The sequence below is a fragment of the Epinephelus lanceolatus genome, chromosome 11 (genome assembly GCF_041903045.1).
Source record: "Epinephelus lanceolatus isolate andai-2023 chromosome 11, ASM4190304v1, whole genome shotgun sequence".
In the NCBI taxonomy this organism is placed as follows: Eukaryota; Metazoa; Chordata; class Actinopteri; order Perciformes; family Serranidae; genus Epinephelus; species Epinephelus lanceolatus.
In genome coordinates, this window is record NC_135744.1 from 45272388 (window position 1) to 45297500 (window position 25113).

The window sequence follows — 25113 nt, forward strand, 5'->3', positions numbered from 1 at the left end:
CTTAGTTATCCTACTTATGGAGACGTCACTTTAGATATAATTTAATGGGGAAGTAGACAGCTTTTCAACTAGCTAGCATGCTAGCTTGCTAACACTGTCTGCTAATCAACAACTCCTCGATCATAACAGAATATAATATTAATAACTGTGACCACTGATCATCTTAGAAAGGCATGTTCTCTGTTTAAATCATCAAACACACAATGGGTCATAGACGTTTGTATCTGGCTGCCAGCTGTTAGCTAATGTTAGCACGCTAGCTAGCATAGTTATTATGCTAACATTAGCTACCCTTTCCTTTCCCTGATATCAGACAGGAACAAATTATACAAATTAAAGACAGGTTTTCTTTTGGTGTCTATTCTTAAATTATCAATGGTGACCGTTAATAAACAGACAGCGTTAGCTAGCTAGTTATTAAGTTGTATACTTCGACATTAAATTATATTGTTTAGTGACGTCTCTGCAAAGTACTAACTAATGAAAATAAGACAAATCCATGTTTGACACATGTGAATTTTTATAATTCCTTATGATGATGAATAATTAATTACTCCATTTGAATAATTCAGTTCTTGTCAGTCTGACACACCAGCAGTTATCACAGACAAAATATCCAGATTAGAATTAACTGGAGACTGAAGAAAGAAATATAATTGTTGTAGTGATGTTTATCCAGAAGAGCAGCCGCTCCTGTTCCCTGTTTACAGACCAGTGTGGCTCTCTCTCCAATATGGCGGTGACAGTCCAGCAGTTTTATATCTATGATCCTGACCACTAGACATGTGCAAAAAAAACCTGTAGAGACACCTGTAGATACCTGTAGAGATACCTGTAGAGACAACTGTAAACACCTGTAGAGACACCTGTAGACACCTGTAGAGACACCTGTAGAGATACCTGTAGAGACACCTGTAGACACCTGTAGAGATACCTGTAAACACCTGTAGAGACACCTGTAGACACCTGTAGAGATACCTGTAGAGACACCTGTAGACACCTATAGAGATACCTGTAGACACCTGTAGAGATACCTGTAGAGACACCTGTAGACACCTGTAGAGACACCTGTAGACACCTGTAGAGATACCTGTAGAGACACCTGTAGACACCTGTAGAGACACCTGTAAACACCTGTAGAGACACCTGTAGAGACAACTGTAGACACCTGTAGAGACACCTGTAGACACCTGTAGAGACACCTGTAAACACCTGTAGAGACACCTGTAGAGACACCTGTAGACACATGTAAACACCTGTAGAGACACCTGCAGACACCTGTAGAGACCCATAGAGACACCTGTAGACACCTGTAGACACCTGTAGAGACACCTGTAGAAACTCCTGTAGAGACACCTGTAGACACATGTAAACACCTGTAGAGACACCTGTAGAGACACCTGTAGACACCTGTAGAGACACCTGTAGACACTCGTAGAGACACCTGTAGAGACCTGTAGAGACACCTGTAGAAACACCTGTGTAGACACCTGTAGAGACACCTGTAGAGACCTGTAGAGACAGCTGTAGACACCTGTAGAAACACCTGTAGAGACACCTGTAGAGACCTGTAGAGACAGCTGTAGACACCTGTAGAGACACCTGTAGAGACCTGTAGAGACACCTGTGTAGACACCTGTAGATACACCTGTAGAGACACCTGTAGAGATCTGTAGAGACACCTATAGAAACACCTGTGTAGACACCTGTAGAGACACCTGTAGGGACACCTGTAGAGACCTGTAGAGACACCTGTAGAGACAGCTGTAGAGACCTGTAGAGACAGCTGTAGACACCTGTAGAGACCTGTAGAGACAGCTGTAGACACCTGTAGAGACCTGTACAGACACCTGTACAGACACCTGTAGAAACACCTGTGTAGACACCTGTAGAGACACCTGTAGAGACCTGTAGAGACAGCTGTAGACACCTGTAGAAACACCTGTAGAGACCTGTAGAGACACCTGTAGATACACCTGTAGAGACACCTGTAGAGACCTGTAGAGACAGCTGTAGACAGCTGTAGAGACACCTGTAGACACCTGTAGATACACCTGTAGAGATACATGTAGACACCTGTAGAGACACCTGTAGATACACCTGTAGAGACACCTGTAGAGACACCTGTAGAGACACCTGTAGAGACAGCTGTAGACACCTGTAGACACCTGTAGAGACAGCTGTAGACACCTGTAGACACCTGTAGAGACAGCTGTAGACACCTGTAGAAACACCTGTAGACACCTGTAGAGACACCTGTAGAGACAGCTGTAGACACCTGTAGAGACACCTGTAGACAGACACCTGTAGAGACAGCTGTAGACACCTGTAGAAACACCTGTGTAGACACCTGTAGAGACACCTGTAGGGACACCTGTAGAGACCTGTAGAGACAGCTGTAGACACCAGTAGAAACACCTGTAGACACCTGTGTAGACACCTGTAGAGACACCTGTGTAGACACCTGTAGACACCAGTAGAGACAGCTGTAGAGACACCTGTAGAGACACCTGTAGACACCAGTAGAGACACCTGTAGAGACACCTGTAGACACCCATAGAAACACCTGTAGACACCTGTAGCAACACCTGTAGACACCTGTAGAGACACCTGTGTAGACACCTGTAGACACCCGTAGAGACACCTGTAGACACCTGTAGAAACACCTGTAGACACCTGTAGAGACACCTGTGTAGACACCTGTAGACACCTGTAGAAACACCTGTAGAGACACCTGTAGAAACACCTGTAGAAACACCAGTAGAGGCACCTGTAGACACCTGTAGAGACACCTGTAGAGACACATGTAGATACCTGTAGAGAGACACCTGTAGAGACACCTGTAGAGATACCTGTAGAGACACCTGTAGAAACACCTGTAGAGATATCTGTAGAGACACCTGTAGACACACCTGTAGAAACACCTGTAGAGACACCTGTAGATACCTGTAGAGATACCTGTAGAAACACCTGTGGAGACACCTGTAGATACCTGTAGAGATACCTGTAGAGACACCTGTAGAGATACCTGTAGACACCTGTAGAGACAGCTGTAGAAACCTGTAGAGACACCTGTAGATACCTGTAGAGATACATGTAGACACCTGTAGAGACAGCTGTAGACACCTGTAGATACCTGTAGAGATACATGTAAACACCTATAGACACCTGTAGATACCTGTAGAGACAGTTGTAGACACCGGTAGAGACACCTGTAGAGACAGCTGTAGATACCTGTAGATACACCTGTAGAGATACCTGTAGACACCTGTAGATACACCTGTAGAGATACCTGTAGACACCTGTAGATACCTGTAGATACCTGTAGAGATACATGTAGACACCGGTAGAGACACCTGTAGAGACAGTTGTAGACACCGGTAGAGACACCTGTAGAGACACCTGTAGATACCTGTAGATACACCTGTAGAGATACCTGTAGACACCTGTAGATACCTGTAGAGATACATGTAGACACCTGTAGAGACAGCTGTAGACACCTGTAGATACCTGTAGAGATACATGTAGACACCTGTAGATACCTGTAGAGATACATGTAGACACCTGTAGAGACAGCTGTAGACACCTGTAGATACCTGTAGAGATACATGTAGACACCTGTAGAGACAGCTGTAGACACCTGTAGATACCTGTAGAGATACATGTAGACACCTGTAGAGACAGCTGTAGACACCTGTAGATACCTGTAGAGACAGTTGTAGACACCTGTAGAGACACCTGTAGATACCTGTAGATACCTGTAGAGACACCTGTAGAGACACCTGTAGACACCTGTAGATACCTGTAGAGACACCTGTAGATACCTGTAGAGACACCTGTAGATACCTGTAGATACCTGTAGAGACACCTGTAGATACCTGTAGAGATACATGTAGACACCTGTAGAGACACCTGTAGAGACAGCTGTAGATACCTGTAGAGACACCTGTAGAGACAGCTGTAGACACCTGTAGAGACACCTGTAGATACCTGTAGAGACACCTGTAGATACCTGTAGAGATACATGTAGACACCTGTAGAGACACCTGTAGAGACAGCTGTAGATACCTGTAGAGACACCTGTAGAGACAGCTGTAGATACCTGTAGAGACACCTGTAGAGATACCTGTAGACACCTGTAGACACCTGTAGAGACACCTGTAGACACCTGTAGACAGACACCTGTAGAGACACCTGTAGAGACACCTGTAGACACCTGTAGAGACAGCTGTAGAGACACCTGTGGAGACACCTGTAGACACCTGTAGAGACACCTGTAGAGACACCTGTAGACACCTGTAGACACCTGTAGAGACAGCTGTAGACACCTGTAGACACCTGTGGAGACACCTGTAGACACCTGTAGAGACAGCTGTAGAGACACCTGTAGACACCTGTAGAGACACCTGTAGAGACACCTGTAGACACCTGTAGACACCTGTAGAGACAGCTGTAGAGACACCTGTGGAGACACCTGTAGACACCTGTAGAGACACCTGTAGAGACACCTGTAGACACCTGTAGACACCTGTAGAGACACCTGTAGACACCTGTAGACACCTGTAGAGACAGCTGTAGACACCTGTAGAGACAGCTGTAGAGACACCTGTGGAGACACCTGTAGACACCTGTAGAGACACCTGTAGAGACACCTGTAGACACCTGTAGACACCTGTAGAGACAGCTGTAGAGACACCTGTAGAGACACCTGTAGAAATAGCTGTGAACGGTGCAGCATGCAGCTGTGTGTTGACTCCAGCTGATAACGAGGGGTTAAATCAAACAGCAGATGTGTTGATGTGCAGTGTTTGTTCAGTTTGTCTCCGTCTCTTTGTGTCTCCATTTCTGTACAAAAAAATAAATTCAGATCACTATTCTGGTTTGAGATTTCTCTCGGTTGCTTAGCAACACCTTGTAAAGTTGACAGAGAAGTGTGTGTGACATCACTGCAGAAAACCAACTCATGTTAGTTGATAATAATCATGATAAAAATAATCCAAAAAATACAAAGCTGTGTTCACTCGTTAACGCTCTGCACTAATTATTACAGGATTATTTTTATGATTAGTTTATCTTGTCTGATCGATTCTCAAATAGTTTGTAACTATTATTGTTACATACCATTATTTGAAATAAAGAAATGATGATAATAATAATATGATGATGATGATGATGATGATGAAGAGGTTGTGATAATATCTGTGTAATAAATAGAAGGATGAAGAGGGACCATGTTTCACTCCTTCACACCCTCATTAAGTTCATGTGTTGGTGCCAAACCTCCTCCTCATGTTCACATCTAACCAGACTCTAATTACACGATTCATGATGATGATGATGATGATGATGTTTCCTGCTGCAGAGGTACAATCACAGAGCGGCGGGTTAACAAGAGGATGGCGGCTGAATCACAGCGATCGTCTTTAATACACTCACACAGTCAAACAGCATCAAATGTTCTTTAAACCAACAACAGCCTCCACCTCCGTCTGTGTTTGTTCTCCATTACTGACTCTGAGTGTTTGTGTGTGTGTGTGTGTTTGAAGTTTGTGCAGCTCTTTGATTCATTTCAGTCACATTTCTTTGATTCCTCAGATTTCCTTTATGGCTTTCATCTTTTATTAAATATAAATATATATGTGTGTATTTATCACAGTGTGTGTGTGTGTGTATTGTGTATACACTGTAGTTGTGTGTGTGTGTGTGTGTGTGTGTTGTTGTTGCGGAGCAGTGAAGTGAAGGCATGTGTGTTCCAGCCTTCAGAGCTTCAGAGCTGCTGCTCAGTTGGAAACCTTCCTCAGCAGATTGTCTCTTGGCTGTCGGACACTCGTCACCTCGCCGACTCTCTGCTGTTCCATCAGCTGCAGCTCAAACTGAGCTCAGATCAGATCTGCTCCTCCGCTCGACTCCACCACAGAGCTGCAGCTGAGCCGGGATCAGACCCACCGCCGTCAGGACGAACACAATGTGAACTCCCAGTATGACGGTCCTGTTCCGCTTGTTCAGACCCTGAGCACCAGTACAGCAGACTGGATACCAGTACAGCAGACTGGATACCAGTACAGCAGACTGCACACCAGTACATCAGACTGGACACCAGTACATCAGACTGGACACCAGTACATCAGACTGCACACCAGTACATCAGACTGGACACCAGTACATCAGACTGGACACCAGTATAGCAGACTGCACACCAGTACATCAGACTGGACACCAGTACATCAGACTGCACACCAGTACATCAGACTGGACACCAGTACATCAGACTGCACACCAGTACATTAGACTGCACACCAGTACATCAGACTGGACACCAGTACATCAGACTGCACACCAGTACATCAGACTGCACACCAGTACATCAGACTGGACACCAGTACATCAGACTGCACACCAGTACATCAGACTGGACACCAGTACATCAGACTGCACACCAGTACATCAGACTGCACACCAGTACATCAGACTGGACACCAGTACATCAGACTGGACACCAGTACATCAGACTGGACACCAGTACATCAGACTGGACACCAGTACATCAGACTGCACACCAGTACATCAGACTGGACACCAGTACATCAGACTGCACACCAGTACATCAGACTGGACACCAGTACATCAGACTGCACACCAGTACATCAGACTGGACACCAGTACATCAGACCGCACACCAATACATCAGACTGGACACCAGTACATCAGACTGGACACCAGTACATCAGACTGCACACCAGTACATCAGACTGGACACCAGTACATCAGACTGCACACCAGTACATCAGACTGGACACCAGTACAGCAGACTGCACACCAGTACATCAGACTGCACACCAGTACATCAGACTGGACACCAGTACATCAGACTGGACACCAGTACATCAGACTGCACACCAGTACATCAGACTGCACACCAGTACATCAGACTGCACACCAGTACAGCAGACTGCACACCAGTACATCAGACTGCACACCAGTACATCAGACTGGACACCAGTACATCAGACTGCACACCAGTACATCAGACTGGACACCAGTACATCAGACTGCACACCAGTACATCAGACTGCACACCAGTACATCAGACTGGACACCAGTACAGCAGACTGCACACCAGTACATCAGACTGCACACCAGTACATCAGACTGGACACCAGTACATCAGACTGCGCACCAGTACATCAGACTGGACACCAGTACATCAGACCGCACACCAGTACATCAGACTGGACACCAGTACATCAGACCGCATACCAGTACAGCAGACTGCGCACCAGTACATCAGACTGGACACCAGTACAGCAGACTGCGCACCAGTACATCAGACCGCACACCAGTACAGCAGACTGCACACCAGTACAGCAGACCGCACACCAGTACATCAGACTGCACACCAGTACATCAGACTGGACACCAGTACAGCAGACTGCACACCAGTACATCAGACCGCACACCAGTACAGCAGACTGCACACCAGTACATCAGACTGGACACCAGTACAGCAGACTGCGCACCAGTACATCAGACCGCACACCAGTACAGCAGACTGCACACCAGTACATCAGACCGCACACCAGTACAGCAGACTGCACACCAGTACATCAGACTGGACACCAGTACAGCAGACTGCGCACCAGTACATCAGACTGGACACCAGTACAGCAGACCGCACACCAGTACAGCAGACTGGACACCAGTACATCAGACTGCACAACAGTACATCAGACTGGACACCAGTACATCAGACTGCGCACCAGTACATCAGACTGGACACCAGTACATCAGACTGGACACCAGTACAGCAGACTGGACACCAGTACATCAGACTGCACACCAGTACATCAGACTGGACACCAGAACATCAGACTGCACACCAGTACATCAGACTGGACACCAGAACATCAGACTGGACACCAGTACATCAGACTGGACACCAGTACAGCAGACCGCACACCAGTACAGCAGACTGGACACCAGTACATCAGACTGCACACCAGTACATCAGACTGGACACCAGAACATCAGACTGCACACCAGTACATCAGACTGGACACCAGAACATCAGACTGGACACCAGTACATCAGACTGGACACCAGTACAGCAGACCGCACACCAGTACATCAGACTGGACACCAGTACAGCAGACTGCACACCAGTACAACAGACTGGACACCAGTACATCAGACTGCACACCAGTACATCAGACTGGACACCAGTACAGCAGACCGCACAACAGTACATCAGACTGGACACCAGTACATCAGACTGGACACCAGTACATCAGACTGGACACCAGTACATTAGATTGGACACCAGTACATCAGATTGGACACCAGTACAGCAGACTGGACACCAGTACATCAGACTGGACACCAGTACATCAGACTGGACACCAGTACAGCAGACTGGACACCAGTACATCAGACTGGACACCAGTACAGCAGACTGCACACCAGTACATCAGACTGGACACCAGTACATCAGACTGCACACCAGTACATCAGACTGGACACCAGTACATCAGACTGCACACCAGTACATCAGACTGCACACCAGTACATCAGACTGGACACCAGTACAGCAGACTGCACACCAGTACATCAGACTGCACACCAGTACATCAGACTGGACACCAGTACATCAGACTGGACACCAGTACATCAGACTGCGCACCAGTACATCAGACTGGACACCAGTACATCAGACCGCACACCAGTACATCAGACTGGACACCAGTACATCAGACCGCATACCAGTACAGCAGACTGCGCACCAGTACATCAGACTGGACACCAGTACAGCAGACTGCGCACCAGTACATCAGACCGCACACCAGTACAGCAGACTGCACACCAGTACAGCAGACCGCACACCAGTACATCAGACTGCACACCAGTACATCAGACTGGACACCAGTACAGCAGACTGCACACCAGTACATCAGACCGCACACCAGTACAGCAGACTGCACACCAGTACATCAGACTGGACACCAGTACAGCAGACTGCGCACCAGTACATCAGACCGCACACCAGTACAGCAGACTGCACACCAGTACATCAGACCGCACACCAGTACAGCAGACTGCACACCAGTACATCAGACTGGACACCAGTACAGCAGACTGCGCACCAGTACATCAGACTGGACACCAGTACAGCAGACCGCACACCAGTACAGCAGACTGGACACCAGTACATCAGACTGCACAACAGTACATCAGACTGGACACCAGTACATCAGACTGCGCACCAGTACATCAGACTGGACACCAGTACATCAGACTGGACACCAGTACAGCAGACTGGACACCAGTACATCAGACTGCACACCAGTACATCAGACTGGACACCAGAACATCAGACTGCACACCAGTACATCAGACTGGACACCAGAACATCAGACTGGACACCAGTACATCAGACTGGACACCAGTACAGCAGACCGCACACCAGTACAGCAGACTGGACACCAGTACATCAGACTGCACACCAGTACATCAGACTGGACACCAGAACATCAGACTGCACACCAGTACATCAGACTGGACACCAGAACATCAGACTGGACACCAGTACATCAGACTGGACACCAGTACAGCAGACCGCACACCAGTACATCAGACTGGACACCAGTACAGCAGACTGCACACCAGTACAGCAGACTGGACACCAGTACATCAGACTGCACACCAGTACATCAGACTGGACACCAGTACATCAGACTGCACACCAGTACAGCAGACCGCACAACAGTACATCAGACTGGACACCAGTACAGCAGACCGCACAACAGTACATCAGACTGGACACCAGTACATCAGACTGGACACCAGTACATCAGACTGGACACCAGTACATTAGATTGGACACCAGTACATCAGATTGGACACCAGTACAGCAGACTGGACACCAGTACATCAGACTGGACACCAGTACATCAGACTGGACACCAGTACAGCAGACTGGACACCAGTACATCAGACTGGACACCAGTACAGCAGACCGCACACCAGTACATCAGACTGGACACCAGTACATTAGATTGGACACCAGTACATCAGATTGGACACCAGTACAGCAGACTGGACACCAGTACATCAGACTGGACACCAGTACAGCAGACCGCACACCAGTACATCAGACTGGACACCAGTACATTAGATTGGACACCAGTACATCAGACTGCACACCAGTACAGCAGACTGGACACCAGTACATCAGACTGGACACCAGTACAGCAGACTGGACACCAGTACAGCAGACTGGACACCAGTACATCAGACTGGACACCAGTACAGCAGACTGGACACCAGTACAGCAGACTGGACACCAGTACAGCAGACTGCACACCAGTACATCAGACTGGACACCAGTACATCAGACTGCACACCAGTACAGCAGACTGGACACCAGTACATCAGACTGGACACCAGTACAGCAGACTGGACACCAGTACAGCAGACTGGACACCAGTACAGCAGACTGGACACCAGTACAGCAGACTGGACACCAGTACATCAGACTGGACACCAGTACATTAGATTGGACACCAGTACATCAGACTGCACACCAGTACAGCAGACTGGACACCAGTACATCAGACTGCACACCAGTACAGCAGACTGGACACCAGTACATCAGACTGGACACCAGTACATCAGACTGCACACCAGTACATTAGATTGGACACCAGTACATCAGATTGGACACCAGTACATCAGACTGGACACCAGTACATCAGACTGGACACCAGTACAGCAGACCGCACAACAGTACAGCAGACTGGACACCAGTACATCAGACTGGACACCAGTACAGCAGACCGCACACCAGTACATCAGACTGGACACCAGTACATTAGATTGGACACCAGTACATCAGACTGCACACCAGTACATCAGACTGGACACCAGTACATCAGACTGGACACCAGTACATCAGACTGCACACCAGTACAGCAGACTGGACACCAGTACAGCAGACTGGACACCAGTACATCAGACTGCACACCAGTACATCAGACTGCACAACAGTACAGCAGACTGGACACCAGTACATCAGACTGGACACCAGTACAGCAGACTGGACACCAGTACATTAGATTGGACACCAGTACATCAGACTGGACACCAGTACATTAGATTGGACACCAGTACATCAGACTGGACACCAGTACATCAGACTGGACACCAGTACAGCAGACCGCACAACAGTACAGCAGACTGCACACCAGTACATTAGATTGGACACCAGTACATCAGACTGGACACCAGTACATCAGACTGGACACCAGTACAGCAGACCGCACAACAGTACAGCAGACTGCACACCAGTACATTAGATTGGACACCAGTACATCAGACTGGACACCAGTACATCAGACCGCACACCAGTACATCAGACTGGACACCAGTACATTAGATTGGACACCAGTACATCAGACTGGACACCAGTACATCAGACTGGACACCAGTACAGCAGACCGCACAACAGTACAGCAGACTGCACACCAGTACATTAGATTGGACACCAGTACATCAGACTGGACACCAGTACATCAGACTGGACACCAGTACATCAGACTGCACACCAGTACATCAGACTGCACACCAGTACATTAGATTGGACACCAGTACATCAGACTGCACACCAGTACATCAGACTGCACACCAGTACATTAGATTGGACACCAGTACATCAGACTGGACACCAGTACATCAGACTGCACACCAGTACATCAGACTGCACACCAGTACATTAGATTGGACACCAGTACATCAGATTGGATACCAGTACATCAGACTGCACACCAGTACATTAGATTGGACACCAGTACATCAGACTGGACACCAGTACATCAGACTGCACACCAGTACAGCAGACTGGACACCAGTACAGCAGACCGCACAACAGTACAGCAGACTGGACACCAGTACATCAGACTGGACACCAGTACAGCAGACCGCACACCAGTACATCAGACTGGACACCAGTACATTAGATTGGACACCAGTACATCAGACTGGACACCAGTACAGCAGACTGGACACCAGTACATCAGACTGCACACCAGTACAGCAGACTGGACACCAGTACAGCAGACCGCACAACAGTACAGCAGACTGGACACCAGTACATCAGACTGGACACCAGTACAGCAGACCGCACACCAGTACATCAGACTGGACACCAGTACATCAGACTGCACACCAGTACAGCAGACTGCACACCAGTACATTAGATTGGACACCAGTACATCAGACTGGACACCAGTACATCAGACTGCACACCAGTACATCAGACTGCACACCAGTACAGCAGACTGCACACCAGTACAGCAGACTGGACACCAGTACATCAGACTGCACACCAGTACATCAGACTGGACACCAGTACATCAGACTGCGCACCAGTACATCAGACTGGACACCAGTACAGCAGACCGCACAACAGTACAGCAGACTGGACACCAGTACAGCAGACTGGACACCAGTACAGCAGACCGCACACCAGTACATCAGACTGGACACCAGTACATCAGACTGCACACCAGTACATCAGACTGGACACCAGTACATCAGACTGCACACCAGTACATCAGACTGCACACCAGTACATCAGACTGCACACCAGTACATCAGACTGCACACCAGTACATCAGACTGCACACCAGTACATCAGACTGGACACCAGTACATCAGACTGGACACCAGTACATCAGACTGCACACCAGTACATCAGACTGCACACCAGTACATCAGACTGCACACCAGTACATCAGACTGGACACCAGTACATCAGACTGGACACCAGTACATCAGACTGGACACCAGTACAGCAAACCGCACACCAGTACAGCAGACCGCACACCAGTACATCAGACTGGACACCAGTACAGCAGACTGCACACCAGTACATCAGACTGGACACCAGTACATCAGACTGGACACCAGTACAGCAGACTGGACACCAGTACAGCAGACTGCACACCAGTACATCAGACTGCGCACCAGTACATCAGACTGGACACCAGTACAGCAGACTGGACACCAGTACATCAGACTGCACACCAGTACATCAGACTGGACACCAGTACATCAGATTGGACACCAGTACATCAGACTGGACACCAGTACATCAGACTGCGCACCAGTACATCAGACTGGACACCAGTACATCAGATTGGACACCAGTACAGCAGACCGCACAACAGTACATCAGACTGCACACCAGTACATCAGACTGCACACCAGTACATCAGACTGGACACCAGTACATCAGACTGGACACCAGTACATCAGACTGGACACCAGTACAGCAGACTGCACACCAGTACATTAGATTGGACACCAGTACAGCAGACTGGACACCAGTACATCAGACTGCACACCAGTACATTAGATTGGACACCAGTACAGCAGACTGGACACCAGTACATCAGATTGGACACCAGTACATCAGACTGGACACCAGTACATCAGACTGGACACCAGTACAGCAGACCGCACAACAGTACATCAGACTGCACACCAGTACATCAGACTGCACACCAGTACATCAGACTGGACACCAGTACAGCAGACTGGACACCAGTACAGCAGACTGGACACCAGTACATCAGACTGGACACCAGTACATCAGACTGCACACCAGTACATCAGACTGGACACCAGTACATCAGACTGGACACCAGTACAGCAGACTGGACACCAGTACATCAGATTGGACACCAGTACATCAGACTGGACACCAGTACATCAGACTGGACACCAGTACATCAGACTGCACACCAGTACATTAGATTGGACACCAGTACAGCAGACTGGACACCAGTACATCAGATTGGACACCAGTACATCAGATTGGACACCAGTACATCAGATTGGACACCAGTACATCAGACTGGACACCAGTACATCAGATTGGACACCAGTACATCAGACTGGACACCAGTACATCAGACTGCGCACCAGTACATCAGACTGGACACCAGTACATCAGACTGCGCACCAGTACATCAGACTGCACACCAGTACATCAGACTGCACACCAGTACATCAGACTGCACACCAGTACATCAGACCGCACACCAGTACATCAGACTGGACACCAGTACATCAGACTGCACACCAGTACATCAGACTGCACACCAGTACATCAGACTGCACACCAGTACATCAGACCGCACACCAGTACATCAGACTGGACACCAGTACATCAGACTGCACACCAGTACATCAGACTGGACACCAGTACATCAGACTGCACACCAGTACATCAGACTGCACACCAGTACATCAGACTGGACACCAGTACATCAGACTGCACACCAGTACATCAGACTGCGCACCAGTACATCAGACTGGACACCAGTACAGCAGACCGCACAACAGTACATCAGACTGGACACCAGTACATCAGACTGCACACCAGTACATCAGACTGCGCACCAGTACATCAGACTGGACACCAGTACATCAGACTGGACACCAGTACATCAGACTGCACACCAGTACAGCAGACCACACACCAGTACATCAGACTGCACACCAGTACATCAGACTGCACACCAGTACATCAGACTGGACACCAGTACATCAGACTGCACACCAGTACATCAGACTGCGCACCAGTACATCAGACTGGACACCAGTACATCAGACTGCACACCAGTACATCAGACTGGACACCAGTACATCAGACTGCACACCAGTACATCAGACTGCACACCAGTACATCAGACTGGACACCAGTACATCAGACTGCACACCAGTACATCAGACTGGATACCAGTACATCAGACTGCACACCAGTACATCAGACTGGACACCAGTACATCAGACTGCACACCAGTACATCAGACTGGACACCAGTACATCAGACTGCACACCAGTACATCAGACTGCGCACCAGTACATCAGACTGGACACCAGTACAGCAGACCGCACAACAGTACATCAGACTGGACACCAGTACATCAGACTGCACACCAGTACATCAGACTGCGCACCAGTACATCAGACTGGACACCAGTACATCAGACTGGACACCAGTACATCAGACTGCACACCAGTACATCAGACTGCACACCAGTACAGCAGACTGCGCACCAGTACATCAGACTGGACACCAGTACAGCAGACCGCACAACAGTACAGCAGACTGGACACCAGTACATCAGACCACACACCAGTACATCAGACTGGACACCAGTACAGCAGACCGCACAACAGTACAGCAGACTGGACACCAGTACATCAGACCACACACCAGTACATCAGACTGGACACCAGTACAGCAGACCGCACACCAGTACATCAGACTGGACACCAGTACATCAGACTGCACACCAGTACAGCAGACTGCGCACCAGTACATCAGACTGGATACCAGTACATCAGACTGGACACCAGTACATCAGACTGGACACCAGTATAGCAGACTGCACACCAGTACAGCAGACTGGACACCAGTACATCAGACTGCACACCAGTACAGCAGACTGGACACCAGTACATCAGACTGGATACCAGTACAGCAGACTGGACACCAGTACGTCAGACTGGATACCAGTACATCAGACTGGACACCAGTACAGCAGACTGGACACCAGTACATCAGACCGCACAACAGTACATCAGACTGGACACCAGTACATCAGACTGGACACCAGTACAGCAGACCGCACAACAGTACATCAGACTGGACACCAGTACATCAGACTGCACACCAGTACATCAGACTGGACACCAGTACATCAGACTGGACACCAGTACATCAGACTGCACACCAGTACATCAGACTGGACACCAGTACAGCAGACTGGACACCAGTACAGCAGACTGGACACCAGTACATCAGACTGGACACCAGTACATCAGACTGCACACCAGTACATCAGACTGGACACCAGTACAGCAGACTGGACACCAGTACATCAGACTGCACACCAGTACATCAGACTGGACACCAGTACAGCAGACTGGACACCAGTACATCAGACTGCACACCAGTACAGCAGACTGGACACCAGTACATCAGACTGGATACCAGTACAGCAGACTGGACACCAGTACATCAGACTGGATACCAGTACAGCAGACTGGACACCAGTACATCAGACTGGATACCAGTACAGCAGACTGGACACCAGTACATCAGACTGGATACCAGTACATCAGACTGGACACCAGTACATCAGACTGGACACCAGTACAGCAGACTGGACACCAGTACATCAGACTGCACACCAGTACAGCAGACTGGACACCAGTACATCAGACTGGATACCAGTACAGCAGACTGGACACCAGTACATCAGACTGGATACCAGTACATCAGACTGGACACCAGTACAGCAGACTGGACACCAGTACAGCAGACTGCACACCAGTACATCAGACTGGACACCAGTACATCAGACTGGACACCAGTACAGCAGACTGCACACCAGTACAGCAGACTGCACAACAGTACATCAGACTGGACACCAGTACATCAGACTGGACACCAGTACAGCAGACTGCACACCAGTACATCAGACTGGACACCAGTACATCAGACTGGACACCAGTACATCAGACTGCACACCAGTACATCAGACTGGACACCAGTACATCAGACTGCACACCAGTACATCAGACTGGACACCAGTACATCAGACTGCACACCAGTACAGCAGACTGCACACCAGTACATCAGACTGGACACCAGTACATCAGACTGCACACCAGTACATCAGACTGGACACCAGTACATCAGACTGCACACCAGTACATCAGACTGCACACCAGTACATCAGACTGCGCACCAGTACAGCAGACTGGACACCAGTACATCAGACTGCACACCAGTACAGCAGACTGCACACCAGTACAGCAGACTGGACACCAGTACAGCAGACTGCACACCAGTACATCAGACTGGACACCAGTATAGCAGACTGGACACCAGTACATCAGACTGGATACCAGTACAGCAGACTGGACACCAGTACATCAGACTGGATACCAGTACAGCAGACTGGACACCAGTACATCAGACTGGATACCAGTACATCAGACTGGACACCAGTACATCAGACTGGATACCAGTACATCAGACTGGATACCAGTACATCAGACTGGATACCAGTACATCAGACTGGACACCAGTACATCAGACTGGATACCAGTACATCAGACTGGATACCAGTACATCAGACTGGACACCAGTACATCAGACTGGACACCAGTACATCAGACTGGATACCAGTACATCAGACTGGACACCAGTACATCAGACTGGATACCAGTACATCAGACTGGATACCAGTACATCAGACTGGATACCAGTACATCAGACTGGACACCAGTACATCAGACTGGACACCAGTACATCAGACTGCACACCAGTACAGCAGACTGGACACCAGTACAGCAGACTGCACACCAGTACATCAGACTGGACACCAGTATAGCAGACTGGACACCAGTACATCAGACTGGATACCAGTACAGCAGACTGGACACCAGTACATCAGACTGGATACCAGTACAGCAGACTGGACACCAGTACATCAGACTGGATACCAGTACATCAGACTGGACACCAGTACATCAGACTGGATACCAGTACAGCAGACTGGACACCAGTACATCAGACTGGATACCAGTACAGCAGACTGGACACCAGTACATCAGACTGGATACTAATACAGCAGACTGGACACCAGTACATCAGACTGGATACCAGTACATCAGACTGGATACCAGTACAGCAGACTGGACACCAGTACATCAGACTGGATACCAGTACATCAGACTGGACACCAGTACATCAGACTGGATACCAGTACAGCAGACTGGACACCAGTACATCAGACTGGATACCAGTACAGCAGACTGGACACCAGTACATCAGACTGGATACCAGTACAGCAGACTGGACACCAGTACATCAGACTGGATACCAGTACAGCAGACTGGACACCAGTACATCAGACTGGATACCAATACAGCAGACTGGACACCAGTACATCAGACTGGATACCAGTACAGCAGACTGGACACCAGTACATCAGACTGGATACCAGTACAGCAGACTGCACACCAGTACATCAGACTGGACACCAGTACATCAGACTGGACACCAGTACATCAAACTGGATACCAGTATAGCAGACTGGACACCAGTACATCAGACTGGACACCAGTACATCAGACTGGACACCAGTACATCAGACTGGATACCAGTATAGCAGACTGGACACCAGTACATCAGACTGGACACCAGTACATCAGACTGGATACCAGTATAGCAGACTGGACACCAGTACATCAGACTGCACACCAGTACATCAGACTGCACACCAGTACATCAGACTGGACACCAGTACATCAGACTGGACACCAGTACATCAGACTGGATACCAGTATAGCAGACTGGACACCAGTACATCAGACTGCACACCAGTACATCAGACTGCACACCAGTACATCAGACTGGACACCAGTACATCAGACTGCACACCAGTACATCAGACTGGACACCAGTACAGCAGACTGGACACCAGTACATCAGACTGGATACCAGTACATCAGACTGGACACCAGTACATCAGACTGGACACCAGTATAGCAAACTGCACACCAGTACAGCAGACTGGACACCAGTACATCAGACTGCACACCAGTACAGCAGACTGGACACCAGTACATCAGACTGGATACCAGTACAGCAGACTGGACACCAGTACATCAGACTGGATACCAGTACATCAGACTGCACACCAGTACATCAGACTGGACACCAGTATAGCAGACTGCACACCAGTACAGCAGACTGGACACCAGTACATCAGACTGCACACCAGTACATCAGACTGGACACCAGTACAGCAGACCGCACAACAGTACAGCAGACTGGACACCAGTACAGCAGACTGGACACCAGTATAGCAGACTGCACACCAGTACAGCAGACTGGACACCAGTACATCAGACTGCACACCAGTACATCAGACTGGACACCAGTACAGCAGACCGCACACCAGTACATCAGACTGGACACCAGTACAGCAGACCACACACCAGTACATCAGACTGCACACCAGTACATCAGACTGGACACCAGTACAGCAGACCGCACACCAGTACATCAGACTGGACACCAGTACATCAGACTGGACACCAGTACATCAGACCGCACAACAGTACAGCAGACTGGACACCAGTACATCAGACCGCACAACAGTACAGCAGACTGGATACCAGTACATCAGACTGCACACCAGTACATCAGACTGGACACCAGTACATCAGACTGCACACCAGTACAGCAGACTGGACACCAATACATCAGACTGCACACCAGTACAGCAGACTGCACACCAGTACAGCAGACTGCACACCAGTACATCAGACTGGACACCAGTACATCAGACTGCACACCAGTACAGCAGACCGCACACCAGTACATCAGACTGGACACCAGTACAGCAGACTGCGCACCAGTACAGCAGACTGCACACCAGTACAGCAGACCGCACACCAGTACAGCAGACTGCGCACCAGTACATCAGACTGGACGCCAGTACATCAGACTGGACACCGGTACATCAGACTGGACACCAGTACAGCAGACTGCACACCAGTACATCAGACTGGACACCAGTACATCAGACTGGACACCAGTACATCAGACTGGACACCAGTACAGCAGACTGGACACGAGTACATCAGACTGCACACCAGTACATCAGACTGGACACCAGTACATCAGTCAGTCAATCAGTGCAAATATGCCCATACGTGAACAACACATGACCGTACGTGAACACACATACGCCCGTACGTTAACAACACACATGACCGTATGCGAACACACATACGCCCGTATGTTAACAACACACATGACCGTATGCGAACACACATACGCCCGTATGTTAACAACACACATGACCGTATGCGAACACACATACGCCCGTACGTGAACACACATACGACCTTACGTGAACACACATACGCCCGTACATAAACAACACACATGACCCTACGTGAGCACACATACGACCGTACGTGAACACACATACGACCTTACGTGAACACACATACGCCCGTACATAAACAACACACATGACCCTACGTGAGCACACATACGCCCGTACGTGAACACACATACGACCTTACGTGAACACACATACGCCCGTACATAAACAACACACATGACCCTACGTGAGCACACATACGCCCGTACGTTAACAACACACATGACCGTATGCGAACACACATACGCCCGTACGTGAACAACACACATGACCGTACGTGAACACACATACGACCGTACGTGAACACACATACGCCCGTACGTTAACAACACACATGACCGTACGTGAACACACATACGCCCGTACGTGAACAACACACATGACCCTACGTGAGCACACATACGCTCGTACGTGAACACACATACGCCCGTACGTTAACAACACACATGACCGTACGTGAACACACATACGCCCGTACGTGAACAACCCACATGACCCTACGTGAGCACACATACGACCTTACGTGAACACACATACGCCCGTACATAAACAACACACATGACCATATGTGAACACACATACGCCCGTACGTGAACAACACACATGACCGTACATGAACACAAATAATCCCATACCTGAGCACACATACGCCTGTACGTGAACACACAAACGCCTGTACGTGAACAACACACATGACCGTACGTGAAAACACATACGCCCGTACGTTAACAACACACATGACCGTACGTGAACACACAAACGCCTGTACGTGAACAACACACATGACCGTACGTGAACACACATACGCCTGTACGTGAACAACACACATGACCGTACGTGAACACACATACGCCCGTACGTTAACAACACACATGACCGTACGTGAGCACACATACGCCCGTACGTAAACAACACACATGACCGTACGTGAACACACATACGCCCGTACGTTAACAACACACATACGACCGTACGTGAACACACATACGCCCGTACGTAAACAACACACATGACCGTACGTGAACACACATACGCCCGTACGTGAACAACACACATGACCGTACGTGAACACACATACGCCCGTACGTTAACAACACACATGACGGTACGCGAGCACACATACGACCGTACGTGAACACACAAACGCCCGTACGTAAACAAGACACATTACCGTACGTGAACACACATACGCCCGTATGTGAACAACACACATGACCTTACGTTAACAACACACATGACCGTATGCGAGCACACATACGACCGTAAGTGAACACACATACGCCCGTAAGTGAACACACAAGTGAACACACATACGACGTACGTGAATACACATATGCCCGTAAGTGAACACACATATGCCCGTAAGTGAACACACAAACGCCCGTACGTAAACAACACACATGACCGTACGTGAACACACATGACCGTACGTTAACAACACACATGACCGTATGCGAGCACACATACGACGTACGTGAACACACATATGCCCGTAAGTGAACACACATATGCCTGTAAGTGAACACACAAACGCCCGTACGTAAACAACACACATGACCGTACGTGAACACACATACGCCCGTATGTGAACAACACACATGACCGTACGTTAACAACACACATGACCGTATGCGAGCACACATACGACGTACGTGAACACACATATGCCCGTAAGTGAACACACATATGCCTGTAAGTGAACACACATATGCCCGTAAGTGAACACACATATGCCTGTAAGTGAACACACATACGCCCGTACGTAAACACACATACGCCCGTACGTGAACACACATACGACCGTACGTGAACACACATATGCCTGTACATGAACACACATACGCCCGTACGTGAACACACATACGACCGTAAGTGAACACACATACGACCGTACGTGAACACACATACGCCCGTACGTGAACACACATACGCCCGTACGTAAACAACACACATGACCGTACGTGAACACACATACGCCCGTACGTAAACAACACACATGACCGTACGTGAACACACATTCGCCCGTACGTTAACAACACACATACGACCGTACGTGAACACACAAACGCCCGTACGTAAACAACACACATTACCGTACGTGAACACACATACGCCCGTATGTGAACAACACACATGACCTTACGTTAACAACACACATGACCGTATGCGAGCACACATACGACCGTAAGTGAACACACATACGCCCGTAAGTGAACACACAAGTGAACACACATACGACGTACGTGAATACACATATGCCCGTAAGTGAACACACATATGCCCGTAAGTGAACACACAAACGCCCGTACGTAAACAACACACATGACCGTACGTGAACACACATGACCGTACGTTAACAACACACATGACCGTATGCGAGCACACATACGACGTATGTGAACACACATATGCCCGTAAGTGAACACACATATGCCTGTAAGTGAACACACAAACGCCCGTACGTAAACAACACACATGACCGTACGTGAACACACATACGCCCGTATGTGAACAACACACATGACCGTACGTTAACACACATGACCGTATGCGAGCACACATACGACGTACGTGAACACACATATGCCCGTAAGTGAACACACATATGCCCGTAAGTGAACACACATATGCCCGTAAGTGAACACACATATGCCCGTAAGTGAACACACATACGCCCGTAAGTGAACACACATACGCCCGTACGTGAACACACATACGCCCGTACGTGAACACACATACGACCGTAAGTGAACACACATACGACTGTACGTGAACACACATACGCCCGTACATGAACACACATACGACCGTAAGTGAACACACATACGACCGTACGTGAACACACATACGCCCGTACGTGAACACACATACGACCGTACGTGAACACACATACGACCGTACGTGAACACACATACGCCCGTACGTGAACACACATACGCCCGTACGTGAACACACACCCCTTTATTAAAACATTTTCAGTGAAGTTTTTGTATTGATCCCTGATGATGATGATGAAAATGAAGATGATCATCACCATCACAGAGGACTACTGATTGATTAACATACAGTACAGAAACATGTACATTTCAGACATGACAGTTGTATCTCTCTGGTATGTCCCGCCCCTCCTCCACTGTGATTGGACATCTGGGTAAAAGGTGACTGTGAACAGACGCTCAGCGGCTCGTCACGCTGTGGCCGTCTGTGTCAGAATATAAATACACAAAGAGTTACTCAACACGCCGACCTCAGAAAGAACACTGGAGGCAGAGCTGTCGCTGCATCTGCACTCTGCGCCATCTTCAACGTGTTGTTCTTCCTTTGACATTTAACAGCAGGCTGGAACACCTGTAGGCATACACACTGTCCCAACAGGTCCAGAAGAAGTGCATCATGGGTACCTACAGTACTGGACAACAGCCAGTAACAGCACGTTTTCGGTTTTTTGGCACTGACATGGTGCTGATGTATTAATTCTCCTGACATACACACAGGCACATTAGTATATCTGCTAATGTTAGCATCAGTACCTGTGATCAGTGATCAATACCTGTGTGATCAATGTGTGATCAATGTGTTTGTGTTTTCAGATCATCAGAAGTTGGACCGTGAAGCTCGAATCTGTCGTTTACTGAAGCACCCCAACATTGGTGAGTACTTCCTACAGGTCAGGGCCGGCCCCAGACATCTGGGGGCCTCCCAGTAACAGTCACATGACACTAAACCAACAGGTGTGTGTACTGTGGAAATAGACATGAGAACAGACTGAAGTGTGAGCTGTCAGCACAGACTGTCTTTAATCAGTTTATTGAGTCTGTGTTCATAGTGACTGAGAATCTGAGTCTGAATCTGAGTCTGAGTCTGAGTCTGAGTCTGAATCTGAGTCTGAATCTGAATCTGAATCTGAGTCTGAGTCTGAATCTGAATCTGAGTCTGAGTCTGAGTCTGACTACATGTTACTGCTGTCAGTGCTGCTGCAGAGACATCTACTGTTTCTTCTACTTTTATTAAAACTAGCTCTCCTCGTACCACTACTGCTGTTACTGTGTGTACAGTTACTGTGTGTGTACTACTCTGTGCTGTTTGGCTGAGGATAAGGATGATGATGATAAATTATGGAAGTGTTGGTGTTACTAACGGCAACCAGAGTATAATTACTAATTGATGAGGAGGTGTAATCACCGTGGAGACGAGTTCTTCCTCCTCCTCCTCCTCCTCCTCCTCACTGATCTCTGATCAGCTGCTATAACACAGCGCTCACTGCAGTGCACGTACAAACAACACACAGTAAAGATACTCAGTAATACACATCCACCGCTGGCTGTGCCACAGAATCTGTGATCAGAATCTGTTTTAACACTGATCAGTGCTGAGAGGCTGACAATAACCAGGAGACACACTTCCTGTGTTTCCTTCACAGTAAAAGCCTGACACAGTTCTGTTTCCTTCATTAGACTGATTTTTAAAGACAACACACATTAACTAACATCACTGTGAATATGTCTGTGTTTATTTTCAGCTGTAATTCTTTGGAGAGAGATTTTTAAAAACAGTAAAACATGAGTTAATGAATACATCAGACACGTTCAGGGTTCAGTCGATGTAGACGATGATCATCATGGTGGTCTGGATGAAACATTAAAAGCTGCAGTCATAATCAGTAAACCGGAGTCACGATGATAAACACATGACCCACTCAGCTCAGAGCTGTGAGACAGTACTACAGACCAGGGACCAGGACAGTGACGTGTCACATTTAACTGGTCACCATCACTGTGGTGGCGTCTGCCAACAGTCCGTGCACATCTGTTTGGCAGCTGCGTGAGAAGTGTACGATATTCTACCTTCACTTTCTGTGTAACGTGTAACGTCACCTCAGACAGCATCAGCAGAACCTGAACTGTTCAGACAAACTTTAACCGACTGTGAAACAAGTTAAGGTCAAGTTAACACTGCTCTGCTTACAGAGCTAACGTCAGTTGGCTAACGTAAGTGATCTAATGTAGGTAACATCAGTGGGCTAATGTAGCTCACATTATTAAACTAATGTAGCTAATGCTAGTGGGCCAATATGGCTAAC

General features: G+C 48.5%; 1 protein-coding gene across 4 annotated transcripts in view; it reads left to right on the forward strand.

Annotated features, from left to right (window-relative positions):
• Positions 1 to 25113, forward strand: part of camk2a (calcium/calmodulin-dependent protein kinase II alpha) — a 65278-nt gene that overhangs the window by 5586 nt on the left and 34579 nt on the right. For all 4 annotated transcript variants that reach the window (XM_078172712.1, XM_078172711.1, XM_033639396.2 and 1 more), the window contains exon 3: positions 23624 to 23683. In XM_078172712.1, the coding sequence (XP_078028838.1) occupies positions 23624 to 23683 (60 nt within the window). The remainder of the gene's footprint in view (positions 1 to 23623; positions 23684 to 25113) is intronic.